Here is a 20,642-nt window from a genome sequence, read left to right on the forward strand (position 1 = left end):
TTCTTTTCGCCCCTGACAGGACCTTCACCTGCAAGACCAGGGGTGGTCAACGGCACCAAATGTAGTATATATAGGAGAGAGGAGAAAATCTTTGGCTGGACCGGAAATGGAACCCGGGACCCCTGCATTACTAGTCAGGTGCTCTAACCACTGAGTTATCCTTATAGCCCTAATTACTACACTTCATTGCCATTTGTAGATGTGCATATTGTCAGGACAGGAGCATCCAATTATTTTCCTAAAAGTTATAGTGGATCTAAGAGGGGTGGAGAATGTAAAATAGCTTGTGAACACTTCTCCTCCTATATGGTTTATCCGATAGACTTGAAATTTTGCAGGGACAGGAGGATTCAATTGTTATCCTTAAAGTTATAGTGGATCTTAAGGGGTGTAAAATAGTTTGTGAACACTTCTCCAATGTGGCTTATCAGAGTTCATATTGTCTATGTTCCTGCTCATGCTTTCTCCTCCATACCATGCAGTACATCAAAAGGAGGAGGTTTCATTTGGAGCACTTCCAATGTTTTTCATAAAAACAATATATAGTTGCATTACTTAGCCTTATTAATGAAAATAGACAGCAAATCTTAAGATAATATTTTTTATGAATATTGGTACTTGCTGTTATAATTACAATGTGGGCATCAGTAGTTATCACAATGATTACAATGTGGGCATCAGTACTTATCACTATGATTACAATGTGGGCATCAGTACTTATCACTATGATTACAGTGTGGGCATCGGTACTTATCTTTATGATTACAATGCGGGCATCGGTACTTATCACTATGATTACAATGTGGGCATCGGTACTTATTACTATGATTATAATGTGGCCATCAGTACTTATCACTATGATTATAATGTGGGCATCAGTACTTATCACTATGATTACAGTGTGGGCATTAGTACTTATCACTATTACAGTGTGGGCATCGGTACTTATCACTATGATTACAATGTGGGCATCTGTACTTATCACTATGATTACAATGTGGGCATTAGTACTTATCACTATGATTACAGTGTGGGCATCGGTACTTATCACTATCATTACAGTGTGGGCATCGGTACTTATCACTATCATTACAATGTGGGCATCTGTACTTATCTTTATGATTACAATGTGGGCATCAGTACTTATCAAGGGTATGTGGACCTTTGAAACTTTGTGACGAGCTAAACATGAATTTATTCCTTGATCATTTATAGAAAGACAAAAAGAAAGTATGAAGAAACTGTTTTTGCAGATTTTTGCCCTGAGGACGATACAGAAAGACGCCACTGCTTTGTGTACACAGCTTCTACAGGCCTTTTCTCCGTGTCTTCACAAACTGGCTTTTGATCCACCAGAGATCACATCTAAAAAGTAGGTCATTTCTATAAAGTAGGTCATTTCTATTGAGTATGTCATTTATATTAAGTAGGTCATTTCTATTAGATGTTATTTCTTTAAAGTAGGTTATTTCTATAACGTTGGTCATTTCTATAAAGTAGGTCATTTCTTTTAAGTAGGTCAATTCTATAAAGTAGGTTATTTCTATTAAGTAGGTCATTTCTAGTAGGTCATTTCTATAAAGTAGGTTATTTCTATTAAGTAGGTCATTTCTATAAAGTAGGTCATTTCTTTTAAGTAGGTCATTTCTATAAAGTAGGTTATTTCTATTAAGTAGGTCATTTCTATTAAGTAGGTCATTTCTATAAAGTAGGTTATTTCTATTAAGTACGTTATTTCTATTAAGTAGGTCATTTCTATAAAGTAGGTCATTTCTTTTAAGTAGGTCATTTCTATAAAGTAGGTTATTTCTATTAAGTAGGTCATTTCTATTAAGTAGGTCATTTCTATAAAGTAGGTTATTTCTATTAAGTACGTTATTTCTATTAAGTAGGTCATTTATATAAAGTAGGTTATTTCTATTAAGTAGGTCATTTCTATAAAGTAGGTTATTTCTATAAAGAAGGTCATTTTTATAAAGTAGGTTAATTCTATTAAGTACATCATTTCTATAAAGTAGGTTATTTCTATTAAGTAGGTCATTTCTATAAAGTAGGTCATTTCTTTTAAGTAGGTCATTTCTATAAAGTAGGTCATTTCTATAAAATAGGTTATTTTTATAAAGTACATCATTTCTATGAAGTAGGTCATTTCTTTTAAGTAAGTCATTTCTATAAAGTAGGTTATTTCTAATAAGTAGGTCATTTCTATAAAATAGGTCATTTCTATAAAGTACATCATTTCTATGAAGTAGGTTATTTCTATTTCTGGATATGGTCATTCCCTTGATAATTGAAATCGTATGTAAACAACATGTTCATCAAATAATTAAAATATTACGTAAACAACATATTTGTATAATAACAATCTGATTAAAATCAGATCCTATGATCTGCTCACGTAGATTGCTATACTAGTATAGCACTCTTCATGAGTGGATCATAAGATCTGATTTTAATCAGATTGGTTTAATAATTGAAATTGTATGTAAATAGCATGTTCATTTAATGAATGAAATAGTACATACAACATGTTTATTGTTGTAAATGGAAGTGAATGTTGCAGATTTCGGGGAGGAAAGAAGGTGATATCGCCAGAGGAGACTTCTTCCCCAGCTGTGGATGACAGAATCCCACCATTAGTAAGTATATATATAAAGCCTGATCCTAGCCATGGATGACAGAATCCCACCATTAGTAAGTATACATATAAAACCTGATCCTAGCTGTGGATGACAGAATCCCACCATTAGTAAGTATACATATAAAGCCTGATCCTAGCCGTGGATGACAGAATCCCACCATTAGTAAGTATACATATAAAGCCTGATCCTAGCTATGGATGACAGAATCCCACCATTAGTAAGGATACATATAAAGCCTGATCCTAGCTATGGATGACAGAATCCCACCATTAGTAAGTATACATATAAAGACTGATCCTAGCCGTGGATAACAGAATTCCACCATTAGTAAGATTCCTTTGATATAAAGTCTGATCCTAGCTATGGATGACAGAATCCCACCATTAGTAAGTATACATGTTAAGACTGATCCTAGCCGTGGATAACAAAATCCCACCATTAGTAAGATTCCTTTGATATAAAGTCTGATCCTAGCTATGGATGACAGAATCCTACCATTAGTAAGATTCCTATGATTATAAACGCTGATCTTCGCTGTAGGTATGATATAATTGGTTTGCTGGCAATTCACACCCCACCCACCAGTGGAAGGTCACACTCGCCATTGATTTTAAAATTTCTGTTTATTTTCACATAATCTCCCCCACAGAAATTTGGGATTTTCACATAATCTTTCCCACAGAAATTTGGGATTATTTTCACATAATCTTCCCCACAGAAATTAAGGATTATTTTCACATAATCTCCCCCACAGAAATTTGGGATTTCTTTCTATCTTCCTTTACAAAATTTCACTCCACCCACTTTTTGCAAACCATTCACTTAATTTGTTAAAGGTTGGCAGCTGTGACTTGTAGACTTAACACATTATACAAAATCAAATACAAAATATTCAAACCATTGACTATAATAAATACAATGGATACTATGTTTTTATTATAGTAGTTTGGAGCTTGTCATTTTCCATCCAATACCTCATTACAAAACACTGAGTAAAATTAATCTGAACATTCACACATTTAATCAGCATATAGTAGTGGACAGTACATGTATGTTTTGTTTGTTTTATTTCAGGACAAGCGCCTGATTATCATGCTGAGTAATTGTAACCACACAATGGTCCGAGTTATCCCGAGACTGGTGGAGAACCTGAACAAACATGGCTACGTGGAAATGGAGAAAGCCGTCAGGGTCAGTACTCGGTACAGGTGTCAGGAGATTTACTATTGACTCACGGGAGTAGAGATTCCTGTAGTGTTGAAGTAGAGGGTGAAGGAGCTGAAATCTCGCTGTAATCTCGCACACTTTAGAGTCTCGCTGTAATCTCGCACACTTTAGACTGTAGATTTAAGTCTCACTGTAATTTCAAAAACTTTAGACTTTAGTTTAAAGTCTCACTTTAAACTCAAACACTTTAGACATTAGATTTAAGCTTTGATGTTGACACTTAATTCTCTAACACTAAACATTAAGTCTGTGATTTTCACAATGAAATCTTTAACGCATTAGACATTAGATCTATGATGTTGATCTAGATTTACTTTCACTCTGTGACACATTAGACATTAGATCTATGATGTTGATCTAGATTTACTTTCACTCTGTAACACATTAGACATTAGATCTGTGATGTTGATCTAGATTTACTTTCACTCTGTAACACATTAGACATTAGATCTATGATGTTGATCTAGATTTACTTTCACTCTGTGACACATTAGACATTAGATCTATGATGTTGATCTAGATTTACTTTCACTCTGTAACACATTAGACATTAGATTTATGATGTTGATCTAGATTTACTTTCACTCTGTGACACATTAGACATTAGATCTATGATGTTGATCTAGATTTACTTTCACTCTGTAACACATTAGACATTAGATTTATGATGTTGATCTAGATTTACTTTCACTCTGTGACACATTAGACATTAGATCTGTGATGTTGATCTAGATTTACTTTCACTCTGTGAAGTGTAAGATAACAGAAAATAAGGCACCCAGCAATACATACAAGGAAGTCAAAATAAAGAAAAGGTTTCTGCAGGAGCACCTGCTTCACATTGACTGTGATATTTAACTTACAATCTATTACAGATCAACACAATTTAAATAGTGAATTTTACAGGGGCACCTGCTTCATATTAACTGTGATATTTAACTTCCAATCTATTACAGAAACACAATTTAAATAGTGAATTTTACAGGGACACCTGCTTCACATTAACTGTGATATTTAACTTCCAATCTATTACAGAAACACAATTTAAATAGTGAATTTTACAGGGACACCTGCTTCACATTAACTGTGATATTTAACTTCCAATCTATTACAGAAACACAATTTAAATAGTGAATTTTACAGGGACACCTGCTCCACATTAACTGTGATATTTAACTTCCAATCTATTACAGAAACACAATTTAAATAGTGAATTTTACAGGGACACCTGCTTCACTTAACTGTGATATTTAACTTCCAATCTATTACAGAAACACAATTTAAATAGTGAATTTTACAGGGGCACCTGCTTCACAGTAACTGTGATATTTAACTTCCAATCTATTACAGAAACACAATTTAAATGATGAATTTTACAGGGGCACCTGCTTCACATTAACTGTGATATTTAACTTACAATCTATTACAGATCAACACAATTTAAATGATGAATTTTACAGGGGCACCTGTTTCACATTAACTGTGATATTTAACTTACAATCTATTACAGAAACACAATTTAAATAGTGAATTTTAATGGGGCGTCTGCTCGGCATCACTTCTCAGTGGATGTAACAAGTGTAATGAAATATCATTAATTGTTAGATGTAAAATGACATTTTCACCTTCGTTGTTGTTTTCTTTTACTCGCTTAAAGAAAGAAAACTCTACTCTCATTTTCCCATACCTCAACTCAGAATAACTGTTGTGGCTTTCTTTTGAGCTTGGGTATCTAAATGTAACACTGTTGAGACTCTCCCATTTCAGAGTGATAGTGAAGAGAACACAATTAGTTCTTACATCAGAACAGCAGATCTCAGACAAGGATATCAGGTTTTATCATTGCTATTTCAGCATCCCTGCTTTCAGTGTATCGACTGTCAGTGTTGTTTTTCAAAGGAATTTTTTACCCTTTCACTTTCGTTTTTTTTTTCCATTTTCCTAGCTGCCATTATTCCTACACCATTGTCTCTAAAGTCACAGATTTCATTTTGATTCAAAGCAGCACTTGCTTAGAATATATCCTTAATTTTTAATTGTAACTTTAATTTACTTCTAATTTTCTGATAAAGATTTTATTTTTAGCTCACATGATCAGAAAGTTCTTGTGAGGTATTATGATTGAAGTTTGTCTGCCCGGCTGTCTGTAAACTTTTGACATTTTTGACTTACCAAGAACCACAACATCAATTTCAAGTAACTTTTTTTCAGAATTTTCAGGTTCTTTATATAATGGAAATTCAAATTTGTTCAAACAATCATCCAGAGAGCCCGAACAGGGTCGTAATATGGGATTGAAGTTTTACAATATAGGGGAAAATCTATTTTATACGCTTTAAATCTTTTTCTCAAAAACCACTAGAGTACATTTACTCAATATAGGATTAAACATTCCTTTATGAAGAATTCATTGAGGTGTAAACTTCAGACATTTTACTCAAAAACTGAATAAAAGTACGAAAAATAAAAGTGTGAAGCACTTTCCTGTTAAGTTTGTGAGTAAGATGTCAGGAAAGTTAAAAAGGAATGTTTGATTTTTATAATTCCAATTCATTCACTGTATCAAAAATTTGAATATTTTCCCCAGTGAGCCTCCATACATTACGTTATTTGTTTTTTAGGTGCGTATGAATGCATCACATTTTTGGATTTATTGATGTGTAAATTCCTGTTCAACTCACAGGCACTTATATTGCTTGGGGCCTAATATACTATATATAAGAGTAGGCCCCAAGCGATATAAGTGCCTGTGGTTCAACTTTATTTTTGTCCAATCAAAACAATTGTAATATATAACATTGGAATTATAGTACAGTAATATGAAAGCATTCTCATGAAGTGTAGAATCATGTTTTAGTTATACCATGACTCCTGGGTTGAAGACAGGATCACGGAAGGATTCAAGTTTTACATAGAATTTTATAGGAAAATTCTTAGAAAATCATCTTCTTAAGAGTCTTAAGAATACAGTATATTAAATTACTATGCAAGAGTCCTCATGTAGTGTAGATTAAAATTCATTCCCACCATGCTTCAGTAGCCAAGGTGGAGGGGTGGTCATGATTGGGATTGTTTTACATGGGAAATGTAACTGATCAGGTGGGTGATGCAGCCCATGTAACTGATCAGGTGGGTGATGCAGCCCATGTAACTGATCAGGTGGGTGATGCAGCCCATGTAACTGATCAGGTGGGTGATGCAGCCTATGGGCCTCTTGTAACTGATCAGGTGGGTGATGCAGCCCATGGGCCTCTAGTGATGAGATAGACATCCTCAAAATGTAACAAACGGTAGCATATGCATGAATGGATATTATTTTCTGAGTTTTGGTTTAGCATGGTGTCAGTTTGTGTTCGTGCAGTTTTAGCCTTGATTTTATCACCTTTGATAATAAGTTGGTAATTGTGACAGATTTACTGCATACAGAAAATGGTAAAGATTCTGTTTTAACCTGATAAATGCGAGGATTGCTGTTCAGTTCTGTGGTTGTTATGAGCTGATATACTTGTAATTTTAGGCTGCACGAGACACGTATGAGGATTTAGATGACAGTCTGTTTGAGGCGTATGTGGAGGAGAAGTCTAATCCCATCGTCGGTGCCATAGAACAAAACATGTACAGAGGCGGGTTCGAATGGAAAACTTGTAAGAAACCCACAGGTAGGTCAAATCGTAGTAGGAAACCACAAGATGGTCAAATGGTAGGTTGGTTGATTGACTATATATTGTTTAATGTCCTGCTCGAGAATCTTTCACTCATATGTAGACAATGTGTAGACGTCACCATTGCTGGTAAAAGGCTTCAAAATTTAGGCCTGTGCTTAGGGCCTTTGAGCAGGGAAAAATCTTTTTCATGCCTCACTTGCTGTTATACGGAGCCTTAGTTTTTGTGGTCTCATCTGAAGGACTGCACCATTTAGTCAAATTGTAGGAAATCTGCAGGTAAGTGCAGTCGTGGGAAACTCAAGTAGGTCAATTTGTAGGAAGCCTGTTGATCTACTCAAAGGAAACCCATTGGTAGATCAGATCATAGAAATCCCACAGGTTTACACTCACAACAGTTCAAAGATGGTGTAAACAGTACATATTGAGGAAATTATTGCAAAATGCAGAAATATTGAGATTATATGAAGGAGAACACATGTTTATCTAACACCGCTCTGTAAGTGAACATAATATAAACTGTTACTCAAATAGAGAAAGCTGCAATTCAGGAAGTATGTCTTTGAAACCCATGAAGTGTTATTAAAGGATCCCCAGCCCCCACCATCCATTTGGTTACATCTTGGACCAGATTAGGTGGTTTGTAACCCCAGCTCCCTACTGTATATGGTTCACTTATCCTTTAGAATTTCTAAATATGGGTCTAATTTCTCACTAGGAGTTAAATGTCTCAACATTCTTTTCTTGCTGTTTCATATAGAAGATTTAATGACGAGATAATCAATAATGGAATAGTAGAATCCTGTATATAAAGATAATATGTATTATTGATAAGATAATAATTAAACACGAAATGAAGTGATGAACAATCTGTTGACAGGAGTAAGAAACTACATTAAGGAGATGATCATGAAAATGATCGAGGTCCACGCTGAGGTGTTTGCTGTGTCACCAGTGTTTGTTACCAGGGTAACACAGAAGGTGATTGAGGCGGTGTCGGAGGAACTGACCCGACTGATACAGTGTGTCACAGAGCATGGACCCTACAGTCCTGCACAGGTAACCGGGCTTCGTAGATTTTGTGTTGTTTTTATGTTGTATTTTCTTCATTCCCACAAAATAGAAGTATGTATTTATGTCAGACCTGGTAACTCTACCAAATTAGATGGATGTCTACTGAGTTTTAATCTAATTTAATTAATTTTAAAAAAGCCTACAAATTTCACCAAATTGCACTGAAAAATTATACTTTCAAATTTTGTACTTGTGGTAGCCACATTTTTCTGGTGTGATTGATAAATTCATTATAACATTTCTTGCAAATGATTTCAGAAGTTCAGATCTTACACACAAGAGCATTTCAATTTTGTTGTAATTTTACACTTCTACACGCCTAATCAACTGTTAACAACGATAACTACTGTAATGAAAACTAGATTTTTCCTCAGAAAAGGTCAATCATGGTTCTGAATGTTAATTCAGTTGAAAACATGGCAGAAGAAATTAAATGGGGTAAATGTGGCCCTCAATTACAAATTGGAAGTATGATTAAAAATGGATAATCATCTTGTTGATATCAAGGACATCATTGATATCTAATCATAATCTTGTTGACTATAACAATCATGTTTGTAATTTTATGTTTGAGATATCATTTCCTGTCAAAATTGTCGATATTGTATCGATATCGAATCATGATCTTGTTGACTATCACCATCATGCGTGCCACTTTTAGTTTGATATGTCTCTTCCTATGTTGTGAATGAAATATAAAATTTGATACTGTACGAAGGGTTATTAAAAAGTTCATAGACTGGTGCCATATAATGGAATACGTTTAGTATGCCAGTTCCTATAAATGTGTCACCATCAGTTAGGGTAAGACGGTCCCTTTAAATATACCACCTAACCCTATACCTAAGTTTATATCATTATTATATATGACCCTTAAAAAATGATAACTTTGTCAATTGACGATATGGAAACAATTATAGATATATGTATCGCCATCATACTTGATCTTTGGAAAACAGCGTTTTATGTGGTAAAAGTAACTTTGTCAGATGGTGATTTCAACACGATATCATCATGCTATTCCTGATATTGTTGATATCGACGTCATATTTGGTCCTTGAAGACAGTCATATTTATGGTAGATATTAGAATTTGTAAGATGACGATATTGACATGATATCGTCATGCTATTGTCGATATCGGCATTGTATTTTGTCTTTGACATATATGTGATTGGTTCTTTTACATGCCTGACTTGTTCTGCTACATGGCTGATTGGTTTACACACCTGATGGGCTCTTTTACACGCCTGATTTATTCTGTTACATGGCTGATTTATTCTGTTATATGGCTGATTGGTTTACACACCTGATGGGCTCTTTTACACGCCTGATTTATTCTGTTACATGGCTGATTTATTCTGTTATATGGCTGATTGGTCTACACACCTGATTGGCTCTTTTACACACCTGATTTATTCTGTTGTAGGCTCGTCTGGAATTACTGGCACTACAGGAAACAGTCAATGTGTACCTAACTCCACATGCCAGGTAATATATTTTATATATAATTGCTATATCACTAGGTGTAATTTGTAGTCATCTGGGACTTTTCTCACTGAATTCTTGTTATAAAATTTTATATTGCAAAAAGTTTGCTGCTTTGCACAATGAGGATTTAATATCACCTTGCAAATTTTATGAAGCTTTTGGGGGGGGGGGGGGTAGAGAAATTACCCTGTTTGTGCAATTCATGTTCTGACTGTAGACTTGAAACTGAGAAAAAGTATATACTCACACATGACACACAAACAGAGGTATTTACATGAACTTCTGATTCTCATCTAGGCAACATTGTGAATTAAGTGAAAATAAAGTTCTCATGAATAAGAATTATCAATACAGTGGAACCCCGTTATTTATTTCTCACAGTGGAATAGGGTAAAACCGGGAGCAACATGATAAAAGTTGCCTGTTGAAATGCAACATTTGTACATCAAATTGTAAACAACAAAGCATTGTTTTTATTGATTACTCTTCATTTAGCTCTATTTTTGAAAAAAAAAAAAAAAAAACACTGTTCAATACGCAATTGTGGTGTTTATCGGATCCATGTCTCCTGTGCTCTTTTATTGGATCCACGTCTCCTGTGCTCTAATATAAATTCATGTGACGACACAGTGGCCGGACTTCACGTGTGTGAGATGCCATGTAAATGGAAGATGTTTTGTGCTTGTAGAAATAAAATTGATTTTAATTTGTGATCAGTGTGCCATGACTTATTTACCTGCGGGGAAACCCCCACTGATTACACAAGTTTACCAGAAATACGATGTTCATTCTGGTATCAATGAAGGGTGTATCCATGCTGTGATGACAAAACATGAAGTTTTGTCGTAATTACTTCTGATACTCAAGCTGTCCGTTGAAGTACAATTTATAAATAAACACTATTTAATTGATCTGTCGAAGCATGACCAGTCAAACATCACTAATTTCCTAACAGACCAGGAAATTACACACTGAGAGCCAAAGGCATTTAATCCACGTGAGAGTTGTGGGTTAGAAGGTGCATCCTGAATATGTAGGAGCTTATTACGTTTTTGTCAGAATTTTTACAATGTAACACCGAATCGTGGCACTTTGGGACAATGTGTCAACCATGTCTATTTTATATAGGTTTGTTAAGAAATGGTTTTGTGCTTTTTAATACATTCCATTGTGATAAGCAGTCTAACATAATAACCATGAACTTAAAAATGAGGTTCGACTGTATTCATACAGTATTTATGACAAATATGATAAGCTTTTTGTGCGTGAATCATGGAGAATTGTAAGCTTAGACTAGAAAGAACTACGAACATTAATTCTGGATTTCCACCTACATTTTCAACTTGTGTATTCTAAAAACCTTTGCAATTTTGCTAATGAGACTTTTTTAATGCAAAGTAGAATTCATTAGTAATTGATTATTAACTTTAATACCAGTGTTAATTAATTAATTGCTTTTAATTACAACTCCTTTTGATATTGGCGTAAAAAAAAAAAATCTGTTCCTTGAAATCAAGTTTTTTAAAAATGTCATATATTTTATAATGCTTATTGATATGAATAAATTACCATTTAATTTGTCAAATTACTTTATATTAAGTAAAAATGGTTAATCTTCATGTTTCAAAGTTTAACTTCATTTGCAATTAATCAGAGTAAACATTTTCATTGTGTTTTTTGGTCTGTAAACATATATTCTTTATCCCCTTGTCACAACCCACCCACCCCCACCCACTATTATTAATTTGCTAATGACAATTTATAATACCTGTAAAAAAGAATTTATGTTTCACAAGGAGAGGGGGTGGGGGATGTTTTTGAAATATTTTCTGTTTTCCATTGATTTCTATTGTGAAGTACATTATTTTAACCCAAATTATAGAGTTATCTCTCTTTGTTTTGTCAAGTAAATCAACTTTTATGAAAACTTATATAAATATCTATATTGCCATAAAAATCATTTAAAATTGACCAGATGGTAGGTGACAAAACAATACTGTTATTCACAGTTCATATGCAAGCATGACAATTTTGTTTTTCATTTTTACAGCTCTTGTTATAAAGACGCCCTGAATGAGTTGCCAGTACTGAAGCCAGAACACAAAAAGTAAGTAATATTTAAAAAAAAAAATTACTTTGTTAAATCCAACCCTACTCTTGACAGCTAAGAAAGATGGTGATTATATCTGTTTTCCATGGTTCAGAACGTGTGTAAATTAGGGATTCTCATTTGATACAAGTTTGTATAGATCTGATGGTACTCATCATTAGTTGGGATGACTGAGACAATGTAGAAAAATACCGTGTCCTGGGGCACAACATGCAGCAGCACTAACCACATGTTTCTCCACCATAAAACTGTATATCTACAGCATGCACATCGTCGGAAACCCACGGTTGATTACGCTTCGTTCACGAAGCGTAATCAACCGTGGGTTTCCGACGATGCAGCATGCAGCATTACTAAACCTCATGTTTCTCCACCATAAAACTGTGTGTATATACAGAATGCAGCATTACTAAACCTCATGTTTCTCTACCATAAACTAATGTATATCTACAGCATGCAGCATTACTAAACCTCATGTTTCTCCACCATAAAACTGTGCATATATACAGAATGCAGCATTACTAAACCATGTGTTTCTCCACCATAAAACTGTATATATCTACAGCATGCAGCATTACTAAACCATGTGTTTCTCCACCATAAAACTGTATACAGAATGCAGCATTACAAAGCCACATTTCTTCACTGCAAGTCAGTGCATATCCACAGCATGCAGCACTAAGCCACATGCTCCTATTGCAAAACATTGCACTTAAAATGTACTATGTCTCAGTATGAAAGAAGCTACATGTAAAATAAATTCCATGGAGAAATGGGGGATTTTAAGAATGACCGTAATTAAGATAAGGATAAAGCCCTCTATAATATGAGTAACAGTGACTTATACTTTACTGTGGGGTATCACCAAACTTGTAGTCATTTGCCTGTCAATGACATGAAATGGAAGGCTTTGGGATAAACACAGAAAATATGGATCATTGATTTAGAAACAAATGTCTCAATACTACAGAATGCGCCAATAAAAATTCTCAATAGTACAAAATGCTTTGATAAAAATTTTAAATTGTGCAACATGCTCCAATAAAAATTCTCAATAGTACATAATGCTCTAATAAAAATCCTTGATAGTGCAGAATGCTCCAATAACAATTATTCAAGAAAAACAGTCGTATGATTATTCCTTATGAGTCTGTGATATATGTTGACAGATGGAAGCAAAAAGACGTCTATTTCTGTCACTAGGGATAATGAATGCAATTAATTTTTCACAATTTTTTTTTTTCATTCTTCAAATTCCGATAAGTACTGAAACTGGTTTGTCAGCTTGTGTACGGCAGTTAATCTGATAGTTAGTCAGAGTTGTGTGTGGATTGTTAAAAGTACTGATGCTCCCTGTTTACCTGTCAGAAGTTCCAAACATTCGTGTGACCTGTACATCTGCTTCGTACATCTGCTTCTTGCTGCTCTGTGTATTGGTGTCAACATGCTGGGCAATGTTTATTTTTTCCTTAAAATTAACATATCTGACAATATTTGAAAAACAGATGCATTTTTGGAGGCTTAAATGGCACTGCATATGTAAACAAAGATATGAAGTTATAAAACATATGTATCACTTTCACTGCGTCCAGCTCTTCTGGCCTTGAAATGATAATGCTGTAATGATTATGATACACAATGGCGTTATTGATCGCACTAAAATAAATAGGTATGTTAATAAGACTGTGACATCAGACCACGTTATTTATTTCTTTTGATCATATTTCTAAGAAGGATAATAATTTGATCGAGAATCAAATATGTCCTCCTATTTTTATATAAGAATTGGGACTAGACACTTCAAGAGACAAAACAATCTGAGGCCATCCATCACGACTGAAAAAGCTGTTAGCCTTGTCAGTCCTAGACCAGTAAATGTATAATGTCTTCATTTGTTAATCACAAACAGGAAACGTGAAATAAAGGCAGTTTGCATGCTGATCACAATTTAAGTGTATCTAGGTGATCCATGTTTACAATGAGAATTCATTAGGGAGAAAAAACTCAGAAAATTGATATGTTGCATCAGTCCCATCTATTCATTGCAATTACTTAAAATAAAATCATCCATTATGCATCTTGATCAAGACTTAGAATTTTTATATGAAGAGTTCTACATTTTTGATTACCTTTGTTGTTAATCAATAGGAAACATATTTATGGCCCAGTCAATCAAATGTTTGAATGGAACTTTGAACAATGACGACTACATAGAGATATATGCACAGAAATATGTACCCCCCCCCCCCCCCCATTTGTCTGTATATCTGTTGCAGGGCATTTGAACATAGTTTTTTCTGCAGTACCAAGAGTAGTTGAACAAGACCTTGGTTGTTGTTTTTTTGTTAGTGATGAAATCAATAGTTTGGATTTAATGGACTTTATGGGGATGTTTGTGAATGCAGTTTCTATTATGGTTTAGATTGAATTGGAATGAAACTTGACTGAGGAAATTTGTTTAGTGGCAAGTAAAATTGTGCAAGACACTTTGGGTTTTAGGATAAAATCAATTTTGGGGACTCTCTGCATTGTAATATGAACTTGGTCATTTTGATAGATGAGGATATTTGTGAACACAGTTACAGCAGCATTTTAAATCAGACTGACTCATATTTTGACTGAAATGTTTATTGGGGACTCGAAAAGTACGTAGATGGGAAGGGGAAGACATTGTGTAGACTAAAACGTAATTTCTCTTGCCATTTTTAGCTCACCTGAGTTATAAGATCAAGTGAGCTTTCCTGATCACCCGTTGTCTGCCCATCCATATGTCTGTAAATTTTACACATCTGTAGAATCACTGGGCCAATTTCAACCAAACTTGTTACAGAGCATACTTGGGTAAATGGGGGGGGGGGGGGGGGGGTAGGATGGGGCCACAGTGAATCAGACATTTCAAGTTTGTGTAGTAGTGTTAGGTAATGGCCTCCCTATCAGCTCTGACTAGTGGGTTAACCCTTTAGCTCGATCAGTAGAGCACTGGACTGTCATGCCAGAGGTCCCAGGTTATATCCTCAGCAGAGGCAAAAAATGTCTCTTTTGTATTTGTTAAAATCAATTTCCTGGGCCACAATACAGATTCATGTATTACATGGGAATATATAGGGAGAAAGTGACCCCTGTGCCATGGCCTTTGGGCACTAGAGGACCAATCCCGAAGCTCATTCTGTGGGATATTAAACATACTTTACCTTGATGCAGAATGTGTATTGATACAGTGGTTCATATCTTTTATGCCCCCTTCAAAGAAGAGGGGCATATTGGTTTGCACCTGTCGGTCGGTCGGTAGACCACATGTCCGCTCAATATCTTGAGAACCATATACTTAATCGTAATGATATTTCATATGTGGGTTGGTTATGAAAAGAAGAGGACCGCTATTGTTTTTCAGGTCAAAAGGTTAAAGGTCAAGGGTCAATCTACTCTGGACATAGGAATATACTGTCCGCTCAATATCTTGAGAACCCTTGGCTTGACAGACATCAAACTTGGTACACTGGTACATCTTAAGGAGTAGATGACCCCTATTGATTTTTAGGTCACCTGGTCAAAGGTCAAGGGTCAAACTGGACTTAGGAATATATTGACCACTCAATTTCATGAGAATCCTTTGCTTGACAGACATCAAACTTGGTACACTGGTATATCTTTAGAAGAAGATGACCCTGTTTGATTTTGAGGTCACATGGTTAAAGGTCAAGAGTCAAATTGGATATAGGAATATACTGTCTGCTCAATATCTTGAGAACCCTTTGTTTGACAGACATTAAACTTGGTGCACTGGTACATCATCAGGAGAAGATGACACCTATTGATTTTGAGGTCACATGATCAAGGGTCAAACTGGACATAGGAATATACTGTCCGCTCAATATCTTGAGAGCCCTTTGCTTGACAGACATCAAACTTGGTACACGGGTACATCTTCAGGAGAAGATGACTCCTATTGATTTTGAGGTCACATGGTCAAGGGTCAAACTGGACATAGGAATATACTGTCCGTTCAATATCTTGAGAACCCTTTGCTTGACAGACATCAAACTTGGTACACTGGTACATCTTCAGGAGTTGATGACCCCTATTGATTTTTAGGTCACATGGTCAATCCACTCCTGACATAGGAAGATATTGTCTGCTCAATATTTTGAATTGATGATACTACTATCAATTAAATGATGTGTGTGTATAACCCTTTTCAATTTTGCACCATGGGGGGCATATGTGTTTTACAAACATCTCTTGTTTAAATTTTTTTTCTAACCCTCCCTCCTCCTTCAGTGGAACATTCTTCAAAATCTCCGACCATCAAAAGGATATGTTGTGAGAATTCAAGTTCGTTTAAGTCATCACCCTTTGGGGGCTTGGTCATAATATAGGGTCAAAATGTTTCCATTGGAATAAAGAGATTAAAAATTTGTTTAAAAATCTTCTGAGGAACAGCAGGGCCATGAAAAATCAGTTGAGCATTGTGGCCCATGGGCCTCTTGTTTATTTGATGAACAGCTGTTACTAAATTAGAATTAATTGATAATGTATGAAATGATCCGTTAGAATTAATTGATAATGTATGAAATTATCCCTTTTATTTAAGATAGAGCAGTAAGTGAAGCAACCCCTCGCATTCATTTTTTTTTAAGAATGAAACTTGGTTCAACATCACATAAATTGATTTTGTATGAAAAGTTTGGCAACTGTTACTTGATATAGAATACCAGGAACATATTCATTTTTGTAATTTGTGTGATATATGGGACAAATAAAGGTTTCTCATAGACACTGTTCTGTCTTTCTATCAGGTTGGATGTGGTTTTTTAAAAATAACTCATGATGATATAGTCAATAAGTATGAAATTCAAAAATAAATCTTTAATAACATGTATATCTCGTACTGTTTTGTCTAATTTGATTGGTATATATGGATTGTTGTCCCATTGAGAATGTTTAGTTGCTATCAAGGCAACACCAGGTATATTTATTATGTCAATCTTAGACATTTGCTATGACCTCTGGCCTTTGCAGTAAGGATTCTTTAGTGCACCAGTGCCTGACATCAGTTTTTAAGGAGGGCCAAATAAGGCCCTATCTAAATCTTGTATTTATTAGCTTCCTGCTGTAAAGTCTGGGGTCTGAACAATCTGAGATTTGAAATCACAACTTCCCATTCATGAATGCTCTGCTGATGGAATTACAATGGCAGTTTGTCTTGCAATCCAAACCAGTAGAACTACAGTCTCGACAGAGATAACTGACTCTTAATGGGAAGGTTGTTTTCCTCAATTCATATTCAGTGTACTGCTGTGGTTAATTTAAATAATAATTAGAATAAGAATGTCATAATCTGCACAAGATTGATGTATTTATGAGACACAATCATAAAGATGGAAACAGGAGATAAAAACAATTCGGACATATGACCCACATTCAGAGAAATTGTGTTATCTTAATCCCGGGAGTAAACAACTAAGATTACATTTGTTGTCATTAACATAGAAATTTGTCTTCAGAAATTATCACTAAATACCAAGTATTAGTATGCCCCAATTTGATTCTTGATGCAGACCCAAAGCAAAGTAAGGGACAACAAAAATTGGTGGAGGAAGGGGGTGTGGACAAAATAATCTTCAATTATGACTGATGGAATTTTAAAAACAATTTGAATTCTATAAAATGTTTTAACATTAACCCCTCCTTTTCTTCACAGGCAAGCGGTGCTTTAGAATTCATACAGAAAATTGCTCCAAGAAGAAGATCTTGCATTCTATTTACAATGTGATACTTATAATCATTATGCAGTATCAATGCCCTGAAAATTGAGATTCTACATGACCTTAAACCTGTAATCTGATATTCAGTGAAGGTCATGATACAAAGGTCATTTACACAATATGACTGAAGTTTAAATTTTGGCACAGAGAGACACTTAGATTTTCCTTCTTTGTTACATGATATTCTTATAGCTAGAAAATTGCCATACTTCAGTAATTTTAAAGTGTATTCATTGAAAAATGATTTAAGCAAATGGCTGTACAGAATTATTCAAAGTATGAATTTGTTTTTGACAAAGAAGGCATTAATGTTATTCTAAATTCAGTTGAATATGTGAGGTGTATTAACTTGGGTGTAAACCTTTGCAAATACTTAATTAACATCTCATTACATGTTCAGAAACAAAAAACCAGTTGTAAATCTCGTGTCAGTGGGAAGGTTATTGCCCCTCCTTTTGTTTTTTGTCCCTCTCAAGGCCGCATCGAATCTCCTGATCTGATAACACAGAACTGGGATTTAAATCTTTTCTTACATTCTCACCAATATTCCAAACTTGCAGTGACAATGAATCCCTCGATACAGGGCTATAATTAGAATAATTAGATATAGATAGTACTGTTGACTGACTTAGATATTTTGCTCATGCTGGTTCTCGTTGTATTAATGAGTTATGTCAAGGTGTTTGTTTATATCGCATTATTACAGTATAATCGCTACAATCTACAATGCACGCTGCTGGTATATGACTTTGTTTCTGTGTAAAACTTCAACTCACGGGACCATCAATCAGTAGAACCAAGCCAAAATTAGTGTGTGTACTCGGTGCCATATTACATCCCCATCCATGGCATTGTGTTTACTCAGGAGCTCTATTTTGGACAATTAAGCAAAGAACATTCAAGAACCTTCTCAGATATACAAATAAAAGAAAGAACATCGAATTTTCTTTACCAAACACTTTTCCAATTTAAAGTTTCACATTTACAGATTGTTCTTTATTTATGTGTTCACAAAGAAGTTTGGACAATGTTTGAATAGGCCACAATGATTACATTCATGTCATTTTACTTGTAGGTTGCAAGAAGAACTCCTAAATAAATTTAAATCTCAGATGAAATTCCAGCTAATGTGTTTCTATGGAGACAGTGTATTGAGGACATCTAGTGTTGCGTAATTCATCTCAGCAGACAGGTATTATGTTTTGTGTCATGGGAAAGAAAGTCACCATGGCAACAGTAACAAAAGCAAGGAGGATTATGGGAAAATTCAAGTGACTTAAAAAGAATTAAGAGAGAGTGAAACATTGTGCAATAAATTTGTTGTGTGAAATGTCACATGATCTTTAATTATACATAAATGATTTAAAAAGAAATATATAATGGTTTTAAACATGATCTTGTATTTTTCATTGATGCAGAAAGGCAGAAATATATTATTCCCAGTCTATACATTCACAGGCATGGCATGAAGCACATAACATATAAAGATATACATAATATACAATATCTGAATTTAATCAACATTTTAAGATCTTTAGTAAATATAGGTGACCATACTGTATCTTGCAACCTGAAGATTTGACCACCTTAAGGTTGATTGATAAGATAATGATGAACTTTCTAATGTATGACTTTGTGGAGCTGTTGAGACTGGTTTTCCACGTGGACCGTGTGTCCGGATAAGAGGATTAGATTTATCAATATGGTGATTTCACAGCCCATTGTTATGACTTTCCAGCTAAAATTTGAAGTTTATGTGTGTCAAGAACACCTTCCTGTTCACGAGGAGAAAGATCTAGCTGGCCTGGATACCAGCCATGAATATTTCCGCTGTTAATCAGACAGCAGGATATTAGATAGCATGTCTGTTAGATATTAACATGCAGTACATGTATATTGCAATGAGTGTTATTGTTAGAGTAATGTGCACATCCTTAAGGTTTTCTTTCAATGATTCATAGTCATATGTTAGACATTTCCACACAAATTTTCACAATGTTAAACACATAAATTTATTGATTTGTCAATATATTATATATATATTCAAGGTTTAAAACAAAATTAAAAATGCTATGAAAATTAGGGGATTTTGCAAAGTACATACGAAAACTACATACATGTATATTCCTTGTAGTCTGAATTGTATGTAATTTGCAAAATTCCCCAATTTTCATAACAGGTTGGGTTTTTTTGGAAGAAATGACTACGAATTACTCTGTTTACCTGATCAAGATATAGGGCTCAAGGCGGGTGTGACTGGTTGACAGGGGATGCTTACTCCTCCTAGGCACCTGATCCCACCTCTGATAGATCCAAGGGTCTGTGTTTGCCCAACTCTCTATTTTGTATTCCTTAGGAATTGATCACTGTTTGTTATCTTCACCTTTATAGGAGTTATGAGATTGATCACTGTTCGTTATCTTCACCTTTATAGGAGTTATGAGATTGATCACTGTTCATTATCTTCACCTTTATAGGAGTTATAAGATTGATCACTGTTCATTATCTTCACCTTTATAGGAGTTATGAAATTGATCACTGCTCATTATCTTCACCTTTATAGGAGTTATGAGATTGATCACTGTTTGTCATTTTCACCTTTATAGGAGTTATAAGATTGATCACGGTTCATTATCTTCACCTTTGTGGGAGTTATGAGATTGGTCACTGTT

The 20,642-nt window shown here is 34.7% G+C and overlaps 1 protein-coding gene across 5 annotated transcripts in view; it reads left to right on the top strand.

The window, feature by feature from the left end:
- LOC125661023 (exocyst complex component 2-like) overlaps window positions 1-19,360 on the top strand; it is a 47,283-nt gene extending 27,923 nt beyond the window's left edge. For 3 of the 5 annotated variants that reach the window (XM_048892884.2, XM_048892866.2, XM_048892874.2), the window contains 9 exons: window positions 1,254-1,372; window positions 2,564-2,639; window positions 3,717-3,833; window positions 5,637-5,702; window positions 7,387-7,528; window positions 8,412-8,590; window positions 10,034-10,095; window positions 12,146-12,202; window positions 19,046-19,360. In XM_048892884.2, the coding sequence (XP_048748841.2) occupies window positions 1,254-1,372; window positions 2,564-2,639; window positions 3,717-3,833; window positions 5,637-5,702; window positions 7,387-7,528; window positions 8,412-8,590; window positions 10,034-10,095; window positions 12,146-12,202; window positions 19,046-19,145 (918 nt within the window). In that variant the 3' untranslated portion in view covers window positions 19,146-19,360. The remainder of the gene's footprint in view (window positions 1-1,253; window positions 1,373-2,563; window positions 2,640-3,716; window positions 3,834-5,636; window positions 5,703-7,386; window positions 7,529-8,411; window positions 8,591-10,033; window positions 10,096-12,145; window positions 12,203-19,045) is intronic. The other 2 variants (XM_056152756.1, XM_048892891.2) reach the window with 1 other exon arrangement.
- Window positions 19,361-20,642: the final 1,282 nt, after the last annotated feature.

This window comes from Ostrea edulis, chromosome 1 (genome assembly GCF_947568905.1).
Source record: "Ostrea edulis chromosome 1, xbOstEdul1.1, whole genome shotgun sequence".
NCBI classification, from domain to species: domain Eukaryota; kingdom Metazoa; phylum Mollusca; class Bivalvia; order Ostreida; family Ostreidae; genus Ostrea; species Ostrea edulis.